The sequence below is a fragment of the Pimephales promelas genome, chromosome 12 (assembly GCF_988280905.1).
Source record: "Pimephales promelas chromosome 12, fPimPro1.hap1.1, whole genome shotgun sequence".
NCBI lineage: Eukaryota > Metazoa > Chordata > Actinopteri > Cypriniformes > Leuciscidae > Pimephales > Pimephales promelas.
In genome coordinates, this window is record NC_142780.1 from 18,026,831 (window position 1) to 18,041,732 (window position 14,902).

Genomic DNA, 14,902 nt, shown 5'->3' on the forward strand with positions numbered 1-14,902 from the left:
AGGTTCAGGGTAAACTGAGAATGAGATACAGAAAGAGAGAATGTGAATTGGCTGCACTAAGCAAAGGTTTGTCATGGAGAGGATGGTTGTATTAAGTTCTGCAAGCTTTCAGCTGTTAGTTTTGTCACTCAAACAGATGGCAGAATTTGGAATGTCAGCCAATAAACAAAACAAATAAATAAACAAAAGGAGATGACAATTTTAATGGAATGTATATATTGTATTGCACATAACCGTTCTCTTTTCATTCTTTTTCTTATAGGGTTTTATACAGTCCAGTTTGCCTTTATTTGAAACAACGTGTGTATACAAATACATTAACTGCCTGGCCCATTTACATTTTTATGTATTTTGGAAAATTGTTTTATTGTTTTATGTTAACATTGCACTTCAAGGTACACATTTACATTCTTATCAGCTGTCCCTGCGAATCAAACCCATGACCTTGACGTTGCAAGCGCCAACACTCTAATGCTTGTGCTGCAGAAAAGCTGTTTGAGATTTGAAAGCATTTTTGCCTGAAACGTAAGAATGACATCATTTGCTTGTTTATGGAACTGTTGCATAAAGCAAGATTAAAGATTCTCTTATTAATGGAGATGGCAACCTCGACTTCTATACCAAGCATAGTCAGTGGAAACCACATGCACCTCGTAAGCCAATAATATAATGGCGCTCATGTTACTGAATTGTTTTCCATGTTTCACAACAGTTAGTCACCATGTGCATTTATTAACATGTAGACCCTTAAAAATAAAGGTTCCAAAAAGGGGCAATAGAATGCCATAAAATAAACACTTTTGATTCCTCTAAAGAACCTTTTAGTGAAAAGTTCTTAAAGAACTATTTTTTTCTACTTCAAATAACATTTTCGTTCTATCCGTATAAAAATAATACTTTTAATAAAACGTCCCCTTGGAATCATACGGTATCTGCGTTCTGAGCAGTTTTGAGATATTGAGCTTTAAAGTTTTTGCATTCCATATAGGAAAATGTGTATGGGGAACATGTTTCTTTCAAACATAAAAATAACAGGGACCCTATGTACAAAACACATCACATAATGTAAATAAATTGCCACAGAATAAGAAAATGTGAATAACTCAATTTTGACAAAAATGTCAGATAGAACCTTATAATTCCAAGGGGACGAAAAGTGTGTGTGTGGCACTAATTTCACTGCATCCTCTCAAAAATCAAGTAAATCGATCAAACATTGCGAATTTAGAATAGTTTCACACACTGTAAAACAATATTTTCAAGATTTGTTATCACAACAGATTTTCTTTTGTCAAATCAACTTAAATAATTTATTTAGTTCAGATAACTTCTTATTTTGAGTTTCTGATGATTAAATCAATCTCCTTCATTGTATTAACTCACTTTTTCCAGTATTTCCAATCAACTTAAAATTTTAAGGCAACCAGGTTACTTACTTTTTTTAGTTAAACCAACAATATTTTTTTTTAGAGTGAACGTGATTTTTTTTTTAGTTGAGAACCTTAGGATTACTCTTAGATCTCAAAACTGTTAACCTCATGGTATCTTCTTCAATCTTACTTAATCCAGCAGAGCTGCAGACTAGAGATGCACAGTAGGAGGAATTTACTAATTGATCGTGCTAGGATGAAGGGAGATATGATACCTCAGGGAACAGCAGGAACTGAATAGAGTGTTACAGACAGACTGACTGACAGGTGGAACACATTGGGACACTACTGACGTAGCAGTAAAGAGAGAGAGCGAGAGAAAGAGTGAGACTCTGGGAAGGGGCAGCATACCTCACTGCTGTAGTACATGGCTATCTGGGATGGAAACAACCAGAGGAATTTTGGAGGGAAAAGGGAGAGAGAGCAGGGGAAGGTGGTAAGTAGGAGGTCGGCAGACTCATCAAGAGAGAGAGAGAGAGCACAGTTATAAAAATACTCAGTAGCAACTGACACTCAGACTTGCACCACCGCAACATCTGATTAACTACTTGTCGATCTCAGTTGTATGCTGATAACAAGCAACGGACAGTTTGACTCAGAGCTCAGTCCTGTCCAGATGGGAAAGAAACAGTGAGAGAGACGTCCTGAAAGACACTGCAGCGTTGGACAATGACTGTGAGTTATCGATCTAATGGAAATTGTTCCATTTCATATTAATACACATTAACAAGTATTAGAAATTAACACTTAACCAAATAACAATAGCACACACACACATACACACACACACATTTATACTGTATTGGCATTGATAAAACGCTAGTGAGTGTTTTATCAATGCCAGCTTTACAGGAGTAAATCATTACTAAATAATATTTCAGATTTTATCCTGCTAAATCTATTAAAGCTGTGCTATACACCTGTGGGTGATGTACAACACTCCAGACATGATCCCCAGCACATACTGCACATATTTTGCAATAGTGGCACTCTGTGAAAATAGATAGATGGATGGATGGATGGATGGATGGATGGATGGATGGATGGATGGATGGATGGATGGATGGATGGATGGATGGATGGATGGATGGATGGATGGATAGATAGATAGATAGATAGATAGATAGATAGATAGATAGATAGATAGATAGATAGATAGATAGATAGATAGATAGATAGATAGATAGATAGATAGATAGATAGATAGATAGATAGATAGATAGATAGATAGATAGATAGATAGATAGATAGATAGATAGATAGATAGATAGATAGATAGATAGATAGTAGCCTTAATATGCATTAATATTAAGACAGCATTAATATGCTTTATAGGTACTAATAAACACCCAATATCCTGGTAATATGCATGCTGATAAGCAATTATTAAATAGTGAGAATTGGACCTTAAACTAAAGTGTTACTGAAATTTGATTTTAAAAACAACATTGTTAGTCTTATTGTACATTACAGACATGAAGGTTGCATGGAAAATGAAACAACCTGGAGCATATATGCACGTCCACTCCTGGCACCTTATCAAAGGCCGTACTGCCAGAGGCGTCTATCAGTGAGATAAAGGCTGCTCTGGTGGTTCTGTTCTCAATGCCTAGCAACGCACTCATACAATCGTTTCACTAGGACCACATCACAGACTTATAAAGTCGTAACAGAATACCGTACAATGACATGGTCCTTCTCCGCAGCTGAGTGGTGTTAGTAAAGGTTGCATAGACTGACAAAGCAAAAAAATGAACACTGACGCACACAGGACAGGTGTGATGTACACTTCTAGGAACCTCTAGGACAATCAGCAAATGTCCCTGATAAATATATAGGGTGTAATGTAAATATGATCTGCTTGCTTTGTGTTATGTAAAAATGCATTTGTAACATGCGCCCTAGCTATTTCAGGCCTGCCGAGGTGTTAATGGGCTTATGGTATTGTTCGACCATCCTTTGACATAAAAGTGAAGGCTGGTGAAAGAACTGACAGATGGGAAGTTAAACTGTCATATAACTATCATTATTATATGGCTCTCTGAATGAATCTCAATTGAGCAATTCTGAAGTCAGACAATTGGAAGTGTAATTGGATGCCGTCTAAAGCAACTGATTTCCTAAATGGCAATTGTAGTTTCTTTTCTTTAATTTCATGCCCACTATGCGGTCGAGAATAAGGGGGATGATGTATAGTCAGCTTATCATAATGACAAAATATATATCAGGACTATATCTGTATACATAGTATCGATCAATATTGGATATTTAATTGAGCTTGTTCATTTACACTGTTTTTCAATTTAGATTATTTTTGTCATCATCTAATACTTATTTAAAGTTGATTTAAAGTAAAAGATTAGTAATATATACAGAAAAAAACATTAACACAATTGTTTTAATGTATTAATCACAATTTAGGCAGTCTGTTGGTTAAAATAAAAATACAAAATAAATAAAATAAATAAAAATATTAAATTAATTCAAACAATTTAATAACATTGATAAACCTAATATTTAGAAAATGTTAAAATGAATAGCTATTTTCATAATGTATATTATAAAGTTGTGATGTTTAAATTCATTTAAATTTTATTAAGAAATTATTTCGACAAAACGTTATCAGATTTAGGCATTTATCGGTTATCAACAATAACAAAGCTTATCGGAATCCACCAGAATTGTAATATTGGTCAAATGCTTTTCATAGCTTTAATAATTATAAAGATCAAGCAACATAAAATAAAAGTAGATGCTTCACACAGCATACTGATTGAAAATCAAATCAGCATTGTATGATTAAAGTTGACGATGTTGCGTTGCGATGATCTTTTCTTCCCTATTGTGACTTATATCCAAGTGAAAATGTTGGTCGGGACCTGATTTTGTTCATCAGGAATATATTGGATGGTTGGATTGTTGTGGTTAACTATTTCTGTGATGTCATGTGAGTGACATGTTGTCCCGAAGAGATGTCATTGCATGCAAGAGGGAGGGGGAGTTTTATTTATTAAAGATAAAAAAAATAATAATAATTTATAATAAACACTGCAATATTCCATGAATAAATTGCACCGCAACTTTACTGTTAGTTTTTCTGTTGTTTTCTTGTCAGACTGTACCAAGAAAGCTGGATGAGCTGTGCTACCTCACGGCTCAGTCCATGACATCACTGGTGACATCAGAGCACTTCAAGCTGATCAAAAAGCTGGGAGAGGGGTCGTATGGCAAGGTGATGCTGGCGGTGCATCAGAAGAGAGGTCAGTTGTTTTGTGGTCACCTATTTTGTTCAGGCCGAGTTCTAAACTATAAGACGGTGTATTTGGTGAAGGCGAAGCACTTCTCACTTTAGCAATCTTTGAACTTCCAGGAACCCCAATGGCTCTGAAGTTCTTCCCCCGTTGCTCTACCACTCTCCAAGCTTTTCTGCGTGAATACAACCTGTCCGTCTCTTATTGCACACACCCTTCTCTGACGCGGGCTATAGGCATCTTCTACTCCACGCCTTCCCACTATGTCTTTGCCCAGGAGGCTGGTCTTTATGGAGACCTGTATGATGTCATTGTGTCAGAGGTCAGTAAATGCAGCAGTATTTCAAATTCTGTCATCCTTTACACACCTCAAGGTGTTCAGACAAGATTTAGATGGCCATTAGACAACTTTAGTGGCTTCTCCTCATTAAAGGGCCTGGGACGTCGATTATGGTCCTCTGATCTATAGGGCTTTCGAAATGAGAAGAGCATTTTTCGTTTTGACGTCTCTTCAGGGAACAACGTGTCTTAGATTATCCAGGCACGTACATGTTCCCTCCCTGATATGCTCCCGTGTTCTCACTCTCCTGCCAAAACAACTGGTCCTATCATCAGCCTTGATACATTAATGCAATTTAATGAGAGTACTTACTGTACCGCTGAAGGGCAGATTAGAACATAGACTTTCTGCCATCTCATAACTCATAACAATAGGGCTGTTGCACAAACATTATTGCCAAAGCATAAATAAACACAACAAATGCATAAAAACAGTGCTTGAATGAGAGAATAAATAAATAAATAAATATTATTGAAAAAGGGCAAGATGGTGGCCTTAATGGTTAAATAAATAAATAAATAAATAAATACGTGTTATATCAATAATAATATTTTAAAAGGAAAATTAGGTACTTTAATTAGGAAAAGTTAAATTAGTACTTTAAATTAGGAAAAGTACTTTCAATTACAAAAAGTTAGGTACATGAATGAATGAACAAATACAAATAACAATATTGGATAATAAACAAAAAAGGACAACAAGATGTCCGTAATAGATATATTATAATAAATAAATAAATAAATAAATAAAAGAAAGAAAGAAAAATAATGAACCAGAAAAGGAAATAAATAAATACTATGACAAAACTATATTAATGAAAAAGGGAAAAAAATGCCAGAAATTGTTAATTGTTATTGTGTTATTTCTAATTGTTATTCTTCTGTCTTTTTCTGTAGCAGGTGAGTGAGGAGTGCGCTCAGAGTGTGATGTCTCAGTTGAGTGGTGCTGTGTCTCACTTGCATTCGCTTGGCTTTGTGCACCGGGACATTAAGCCAGAGAACATCTTTTTGTGTGACCGGCATTGTCGCTGGGTCAAACTGGGCGACTTTGGCCTGGCGCGGGCAAAGGGGACCAAGGTCCGTGCTGTGTGGTACAACTCTCCTTTCTGTGTGCCCGAGATGGAGTGCGCTAAGACAGTCAGTGAGGCAAAGGAGGAAGCAGAGGACACCTGGATGACAGTAGAGCCCAGTTTGGATACTTGGTCTTTAGGCATCCTCATTTACTGCCTGCTGACAAGCTGCTTCCCCTGGGAGGAGACCACTTCTGATGACCCTTCCTACTGCAAATACATAGACTGGTTCAATCGAACCAAACAGAGAGAGGAGGGAGAACATTGTGAAAAGCAAAACACTGCGAGAGAGGAAAATGAGGCTGAATTAAAAGTCGCCCTTCAGTTTGACTCCCTAAGCTCATTCGTCCTCATTCTCCTGAGAAAGCTGCTGAACCCGCTGCCCTGGCTTCGCCCCGGGCCTGAAGAGATCCTGTCTTACCTTGGAGGACCTTGGTTACTGAAGACAGAGAAAGAGGAATTGAGGAGAGAGCAGGAGGCGCACTTGGAGGCCAAGAAGATCCTCGAGAGAGGAGGGGTGGAAGGGGGAAAAGAGATGTTGGAAAGGAGGGAGAGATAAAGTTCATGTACGATTGCAATATTATAAACAGATGTATGTTTTTTTATATTTATATATTGGAATATTAGTTTTTTTTTAAATAGACAATGAGATGAATGAACTTTTTAAAGATTTGTATTTATACAGTGGCCCTTGGACACTTAACCCTTTAGAAGGCCTGCAAAATCCTGCAAAATTTGCCCGAAACGCCTAAAAAAGACCTATCCAAATTAAATTGCATGCTGTTCTTGAACCATTTGGAGTATATGCATGCTTTTGCTCTCTTTTGAAAGGTGACACTCAGAGGTTTGTTCCTAAACAGTCAAAATCACTGTAAGTCCTACTGGTCTTGAGTAATATAACTTTGAACACAATGAAAAATGACAAAAAAATTCCGCCTACATTTTTTTTGTGTAAACAGATGCCTGCAGATAACTACAGCTGGGAGCTATTAGCTGGAAAACACAACTGGATCACAGCATGAAGCCTTACCAAACAGAGTTTAAAATTTGATGATAATATCTAAGAAAATGAGTGTTTTACACATGTTTATCCAAGTGTATATCTAGGCGCTTCCCAAAAAAAGCCACTTGGAGACTCCAAATGACCCTTTGTGAACATAGACACATAAAATGCTGCTATTCTTGAATGCTTTACTCTACAGTCATAATTTTGGGCTCTAATGAAAGGTTACACTTAGGGCTATCATATTCCTTTGCCAGATTCACTGTAAATATTGATGACACATAGTAACTGAAGCATAAACACATTATAGTGTTTTTTTTCAATTCTTGAAACCAAACTTTCTACAAATAAAGAGACAAAACAAGTGCTATGGTACTAAAACACTTTAATATTAGAATTCAAACTACACACACACACACACACACACATATATACACACATATATATATATATATATATATATATATATATATATATATATATATATATATATATATATACACATACACACACATATATATACACACACACAAAAAAATGTGACGACCTGCAGTGCTGTGTCCAGTGATATGCACAGGCTTGGAAAAAAAAAAAGAAGCCAGTTCTCCTCTGCATCTCACCCTCCCCGTCCACTTGTTGTTTAGCTGGCAGAACCTCTCTGGAAAGATAAATGATGGGGCTCCTCTCCTGATAAGGTGCTGTCATTCTGTTCCAGTATGTTGTTTTTTTCTGACTGGCTCCCAGAATTCACTCACTAATTTTCAGATGATGGTCTGTGATATATAAAAAAGGGGAATAAGTTAATTTACAAAACATTTACATTATATGCGTGTGAAAATACACAGAAACACATGCACACAAAGAACCAGGATTATGCAGTTCATGAGCGCACACGCACATCATGAGCAATAACATAAACACGAGCGCACACAACATAAATTAGCAGATAACGTTACATGTAAACACACACACAAGACATGTATGTTTTGTGTGTTTAGCTATCTCAACTCACAAAAAGGCCACATAAACATAACGTTACGAGCGCACGTAGCAGGTAGCATGGCTAGATTAGCAGGTCAGGCTACACCCAAAACACAAACACATACACACGGCAAAAGCCGACACCTCAACTGAGGCATGTGTTTGTTTTAGTACACCTAAAACAAACACATGTCTCAGTATATACAGTCAAATATGTTGGGTAATATAATAAAACTTACTTTTCGTGACGTGAGTGCCGTCTCCATCCAAAAGTGTCTTCTGCTAGTGCTAACCACACAATGGATGAAACATCGATTGCTCTCTTGCTCACAAATGTCCTCCCACTCACCACGATCACGGAGAATACACTGTTCAATCACTTCTTCGAGTAATAAGTGTGTCTTTCTAATTATCTTTGTCATTTCACATCTGTTACCTCCTTTCACTCAACAACGCGTTCAATGTTGTGTTTACGCACAAGTGCGCAGAGGATAACTTTCGCTTTACGCAGGAATTCTAACGTGATCGGATGATTCCATCCACTAAATAGTGATGTGTCGTTCATGAACGATTCGTTCATTTTGAACGAATCTTTAATATGACTCGGGACTATCGAGTTGTCTCAGGGAGTGATTCGTTCATCTTGTGTTACCCGCGCATGCGCATTGCGCAATATATGGATTCTGAATCTGTACTGGAAACAGAAATGATTAGTTCATCTCTCGAGTCTCGAGTTCGGGTTCGGGGCGAGTCCGAGTCTTTCGTTCTTCCTGTCAGTCCCATAGAGCCTATGCTGTCAGTACCGGAAAGAGAAATGATTAGTTCATCTCTCGAGTTCGGGTTCGGCGGGTCCGAGTCTTTCGTTCTTCCTGTCAGTCCCATTGAGCCTATGCTGTCAGACCACCGGAAAGAGGAATGATTAGTTCATTTGAGTCTTCGGGTTTGAGTCCTTCGTTCTTTAGTCACGTGAATTGTCACCGTATTGAATACCCAAATTCACAAACTTTTTACAAACTAATTCACAAACCTTTTACAAACAGGCACGTAGATGATGTATAATATAATAGTAGTTAATTAATGTACAATATATAATAAAACACACCACAGATGCATAATATAGAAAAGAGACGTACACAATAATAAGGAATAAGGAATAATGGACGTTTATAATGTTTATTGAACATATTTTGTATTTTAATGCCTATATAACATAATATTCAGACGCAGTCAATAATACGAATCTAATGTTGTATTTGATGCGAGACCCGTGGCCACGTGAGAAAAGAACGACGGACTCAAACCCGAAGACTCAAATGAACTAATCATTCCCCTTTCCGGTACTGAAAGCATAGACTTAATGGGACTGACAGGAAGAACGAAAGACTCGGACCCACCGAACCCGAACTCGAGAGATGAACTAATCATTTCTCTTTCCGGTGCTGACAGCATAGACTCTATGGGACTGACAGGAAGAACGAAAGACTCGGACCCGGCCGAACCCGAACTCGAGAGATGAACTAATCTTTAATCTTTCCGGTCCTGCTATATCGCATGGCACGGCCCACCCCAGCAGACAGCACAGATCAGAGTCAGACACTGACGAGTCAACAGCTAACGTCTCGAGATATGAGAGGAGGAGAACAAACCTGATAAATATGAAGTTGCAAAGCAAAGAACGTCTCGGATCAGGAGGTGAGGTGAACTATAACAGGGTCAGACTGCAATAGCCTGAACTTGAGACCCAGCAACTAATTAATAGCTAACGTTACAGTTATTTCAGTTGCTTTTGGCTTTGGCTGCATTACCCTATTATGTTATTTTTACAAATGTAATTAAGATTTTCGTAAGTACTAGATGTTTTGGGATATTTAACATGACATTTTAATGATATAATTATGAAATGACCGAAATGAACGAAATGACTCGATAAAAGATTCGTTCATTTTACTGAACGAGACTCAAAGATCCGAATCAGTAAAATGATCCGAACTTCCCATCACTACCACTAAAGCTGCATTTCAGTCTTTTCAGAAATTCATTGGCTATCAGAAAATAGCGTCATTTCATTCTCTATTGCAACTGGATAGATAAACTGTCACTCAAAGAGAGGTAGGTACGGAATTTCACCAGGCGCGCTCGTTGGTTGTTGGAACTCAGAAGACACCCCTAACACTCGCCGATTGGCTAAAATGACCTGTCAATCAATAGTTCAGGGGTCAGCGGCCATTTTGACATTATTTTTTCTCCAATGTTTACGTTTCAACTGAAGTTAGACAGATGAATAGTGCGTCGAAGTTGTGATAGCGCTGTCGGCTAACGCGAAATGCTACTATTTACATTCCATGGATGTTTATTCATATATACAATTGTTTTGGACTAAAAACTTCTTCAAATTGGATTGTATGGACGCTTTTCAGTGAAACCAAACCATTTTTGTTGGAATGTAAGGGATCAGTGGACTACTTGGTGAGTTTCTTCCAGTTTGTGTTGGTTTGTTTTGGCTGTTGGTGGTCTGACAAAGAGACAGATTGTGCCCGCTGTGTTGATTGTATCTTAAAATAGTTTACGTCGTTCGAATCACGAGTTTCTCAGCTTTCCAAAGATATGTATTGTGTTTACTTTTGCGTTTGTGGAGCTTTGTCTTTCACAAAGTTAAACCTATAAACCACCCTGTGGGTCGTATACGGGACGTCGGAACACGATTTAATATATTAATCATTAATAAGTAGGATTAATTATTAATATTAAATTATTAGTAATACGAATTATTAAAGAGTTAATGCCATTGCATTAGAGAACAAATTATCCAGCCAATATAATGTATACACACACAAACACTCTACAATTCAAAGGTTTGAGGCTTATTTTGTAATGTAAAGTCTCTCATATTCACCAGGCTGCATGTATTTGATTAAAAATAGCAAGAACACTAATATTGTGGAATTTTATTACAATTTAAAATAACTGTTTTTATTTTCATATATTTTAAAATGTAATATTTTCCTGGGTTGACAAAGCTGAATTTTCAGCATCATTACTCCATCAGTGTCACATGATCCTTCAGAAATCATTCTAATATACTGATTTACTGCTCAAGAAACGTTTCTTATTACCAATGTTGTACCAATAGTTGTGCTGCTTATTATTTTTGTGGAAACCATGATACATTGTGATTCTTTATGTAATAGAAATTTAAATAGAATATCAGCATTTATTTGACATAACATATAACTACAGGATTTACCAACAACAAAATCTATAAATACTTTGGCCACAATGCCTATAACAGAGTTTTTCTCAGGTGCAACGTATAAGTAAGCTCTTGACGTGTAGAGAGGTAAATAGGTACTGTAGATGAGGAGTTGCTCATCAGATGTGGGTGGAATACATAAACACATTCTCTCAAACCAACACATTCTCACCCCAAGGCGTCACCTTTGACCACGCTTCAATATTTGACGTTTTAGGCGCCCACTCACATGACGCGATCCTACGGCGTCATCTAGCTGACGCTAAAGGAAAGCGTCAGTTAGAGGACGCGGTTAGGTTTAGGTATGGGGTGGGGGTAGGGTACACGTGATCCTAGGGCGTCATCTAACTGACGCTAAAGGGCGCCTAAAGCGTCAGATATTGAAGCATGGTCAAATGCTTCCCAAGGCGTCAGTCAGGTGACGCCTTGGGAGTGAGAATGGGCTGCTCAAACCAGTTGTTTTGATGTACATAGCCGTACTGTACATAGGCTACTTGCTTGTACATGTTTGAATAAACTTGTTTGTTTTGGTGACTCATTTACTCTCTTCAGTCTGTTATACAATATGCACTTCTCAAGCTGCCCTTATAAGTTGACATCGCCATGTGCGTACATCAGCATCGTTGATGAACTCTGCTGACCTCATGCATTATAACACTTCAGATGGTCTGAAGACAGCAGATATACTGGCAGGCTGTTTGATATACAGCTCCACTCCACTCTAAATAGGACAAGAGCAGTGTGAAATGTTAAACAAACACATGTACAATGGAGCGGGTGTCAGGTTAGTGTTGTTCTGGGATACAGTGGATCAGTTCAGATATGTGCGGGGCGACTCTAACTTTCCAGCTGTCCACACTGTCCTGCAACCAGTGCTGGGTAAATTACCTACAAATCATAGTCCGCTACTGAATACAAATAAAATGTATAATTAGTAACGTAATCTATAAATGTTAATCTATACAATACACATTTTAGGTAATGTAATCAGTCTAGTTTTAAAATTAGCTATTGTCCTAACTAATGTATCACATTGATTTGGACATCTTGTACCAAATTGATGTGTACAAATACAAAGAGAAAGATAATGTGTTCCATTTTTTGCTATCAATGAACTGCATTAAAGATAATAATTAATTAATAATTAAATGTATATAATACAATAAAATCTATAAGAATTAAACATTAAATAAAACATTTCTATGAATTTAATCAACTATACTTTGTGTTTGTGTTCATACATATTTAGTGTTTTGATTATTCATACATTTGTTCTTCCTCTGACCCCCTCATTGAATCCCACAGGTCTGCTCTATCAGCTTTTGCCTCCATGAGGCCTATGCAAACCCATATTTTATAAATAGCCTCAGGTCCATCTATTTAGACTGTCAAACACATCAGCACCTTTCCGCGTCCCCTCTTTGCACCCTGTATCTCTCTCCGTGTTCATGTTCTTTGCCATCTTGACTTTCCCTCACACCACCTCCTCATCTCTCTGTCGAAACATTGTGATCTGTCCTTCTCTAGTTCGGTACAGCCCATTGATTTCACTAACAGGCCAAAGCCAACAGGCTGAACTTCATGTCTCAATGATGCATTAATGCAGTCCAATGAAAGTCACCTCTGCCTTCTCTCTTTCTGCCCCAGTCGATGGCTTTGAGGTGGTAATTCCATTCGACCATAAGTGGACTGCGAAGTGGACTTCACAGGGTATTTTGCCATCTTAAGTGAGATTCCAATTCAAAGGGAACGAACATGTTCAGTTCGAAGGGCACTGCAAATGGCATAGGGAATAAGGGAACATCGATACATCACTTCACAGGAAGTCAGTGAAGTCCACTTCAACTGATACCGTGTTCAGGGAGTAGGGAGCAGTGAACACTTGTGAAGGGACCCTGTCGAATGGAACGCACCTAATGAGTTTGAAAGCATTTGGTGTTCGGTGCTTAAACTAATGTTAATAGTGTCGCTTCTCGTCATCAGCTTCCTGGAAATTATGCAACACCAATAAGAGATGCATAACATCAACAGTGTTGCATTTGTTTCAATGGTGAAATAGACAATAAAACAGACTTGGGGTATAGTGGTATTATGTGTGGGAAAAAATGTTTTAGCAAATTAAATTTGAGCATTGATGCAATTTATGTTTTTTTTTTTTTTTGTTATTTTTTGAAGGCATTAATTGGCAGCAACCATTTTGAGTGTTAATATTGTTGTTGTTGTTGTTTTTTTTTAAATATACCTGCACCTGAGCTCCATAACAAACTGTGCCAAACAACACAGGTCTCACTTTGATATCCGCATGGCGCATGTGCACACATAATTAATTATCATTCATATTTCTATTATAGTCTCATTCATTTTGCAGCTAGTAAAACTGAATCTCAGACTTAAGACAAATGGGCACAATGTCATAAACAGAGATTTGGTGGCCAGTAAATTCCAGTGGACAGGGATAGACTCTGCAGGGGACAGCTGGATGGAAGGACACAACAACTGATGAGTGGTGGGAGACGCAGATAGAACGCAATTGATCATGAGAATGACAGGAGAAGAGTTGGACTGCAAGAACAGAGCCAAGGACAGCAATGTGTTCAGCAGAACCTGCTACAAACCTCAGCAGAACACAGGGATCATGATTACATCGCTCAAACATATCAATGTACAGACTGGCTAATCTTGATCAATACAGGTCAACATATGAAAACTGATAGTTTGCATTTACAACAGTTGGGTAAATGTATCTTTTTGATGTTACATACTAGCAAAACACTGTAACACTGCAACAATTTTTTTAAAGATGTTAAACTGCTATGAGCAATACCGTGCAAATGGATTTTAACAAATCAAAATGACCATCAATGACCTCTATTGCAAAAATTAACCATTAAAGACAAAATTGATAACTAATTGCTACTGCGAACAAGAGTCTCTGGAACTATTTTATATTTGATAATTTATAAATCATTGAATAATGGATTATGCACATTGAAAAAGCAAATGCATGACTTAGTTAATTATAAAAAATAATATAAATGTAACTATAACTGTTAATGCAGTAGGTCTTAATGAGTCTTTATAAATGTATTTATAGATAGTAATACTAATAAATAATTCATTTATAAGTAAGTTATAATTCTATATTTAGGGGCCTTTGCCTCTAGCACAGATTTCTTTGCTGACCACTTTCTACCAGTTTTTAACACAGGTGCTGCCTCCCTTACACTTTTGTTGCGTGACTCTACTAAGGTATAAGGTACCACTCTAACCTTGGCGCACTTAAACTCCTTGGTTAAAGCAGAGACTGGCTGCTGCAATATTCCTTTATAAAGTCCCACTCTGCTGAGGCAGCGTGCCTCGCAACCATTTCCTGATGTATGAACTTATTAACGCTTCCAGCTTATCCACTGTTGTCAAAGAAACCCTGTGCACAGTCAGTGACCATAGCAACCTCGACAGTAGATCAAACTGAGAGCAGAGTTTTAGTTTGCCAGGTAGAGCACTGCTTGTCGTCAAACTTCTCCCACTCCTTTAGATCCCCATCGTGCCATCTCCCAATACTATTTACTGGCTTCTCA

At 37.5% G+C, this 14,902-nt stretch overlaps 1 protein-coding gene and 1 long non-coding RNA gene across 2 annotated transcripts; one reads left to right on the forward strand and one right to left on the reverse strand.

Moving 5' to 3' along the window:
• The first annotated feature begins 1,162 nt into the window (after positions 1-1,162).
• sbk3 (SH3 domain binding kinase family, member 3) lies at positions 1,163-6,787 on the forward strand. Its single transcript, XM_089117600.1, has 4 exons — positions 1,163-2,105; positions 4,546-4,690; positions 4,801-5,003; positions 5,918-6,787. Exons 1-4 carry the CDS (start codon positions 2,100-2,102, stop codon positions 6,647-6,649), a joined length of 1,086 nt encoding a protein of 361 aa, XP_088973726.1. The 5' UTR covers positions 1,163-2,099; the 3' UTR covers positions 6,650-6,787.
• A 674-nt stretch (positions 6,788-7,461) lies between these two features.
• On the reverse strand, positions 7,462-8,605 carry LOC148976994 (uncharacterized). Its single transcript, XR_016145714.1, has 2 exons — positions 8,314-8,605; positions 7,462-7,866 (listed from the first exon to the last, which is right to left on the reverse strand). It is a non-coding gene; the product is annotated as an uncharacterized LOC148976994 (long non-coding RNA).
• Between the last annotated feature and the right edge of the window lie 6,297 nt (positions 8,606-14,902).

Bases quoted from the DNA above. Each gene is read 5' to 3' on its own strand.
- sbk3 (XM_089117600.1), top strand. The intron at 4,691-4,800 runs GTCAGTTGTTTT...TTGAACTTCCAG, and splicing joins GGCGGTGCATCAGAAGAGAG to GAACCCCAATGGCTCTGAAG. The intron at 5,004-5,917 runs GTCAGTAAATGC...CTTTTTCTGTAG, and splicing joins ATGATGTCATTGTGTCAGAG to CAGGTGAGTGAGGAGTGCGC.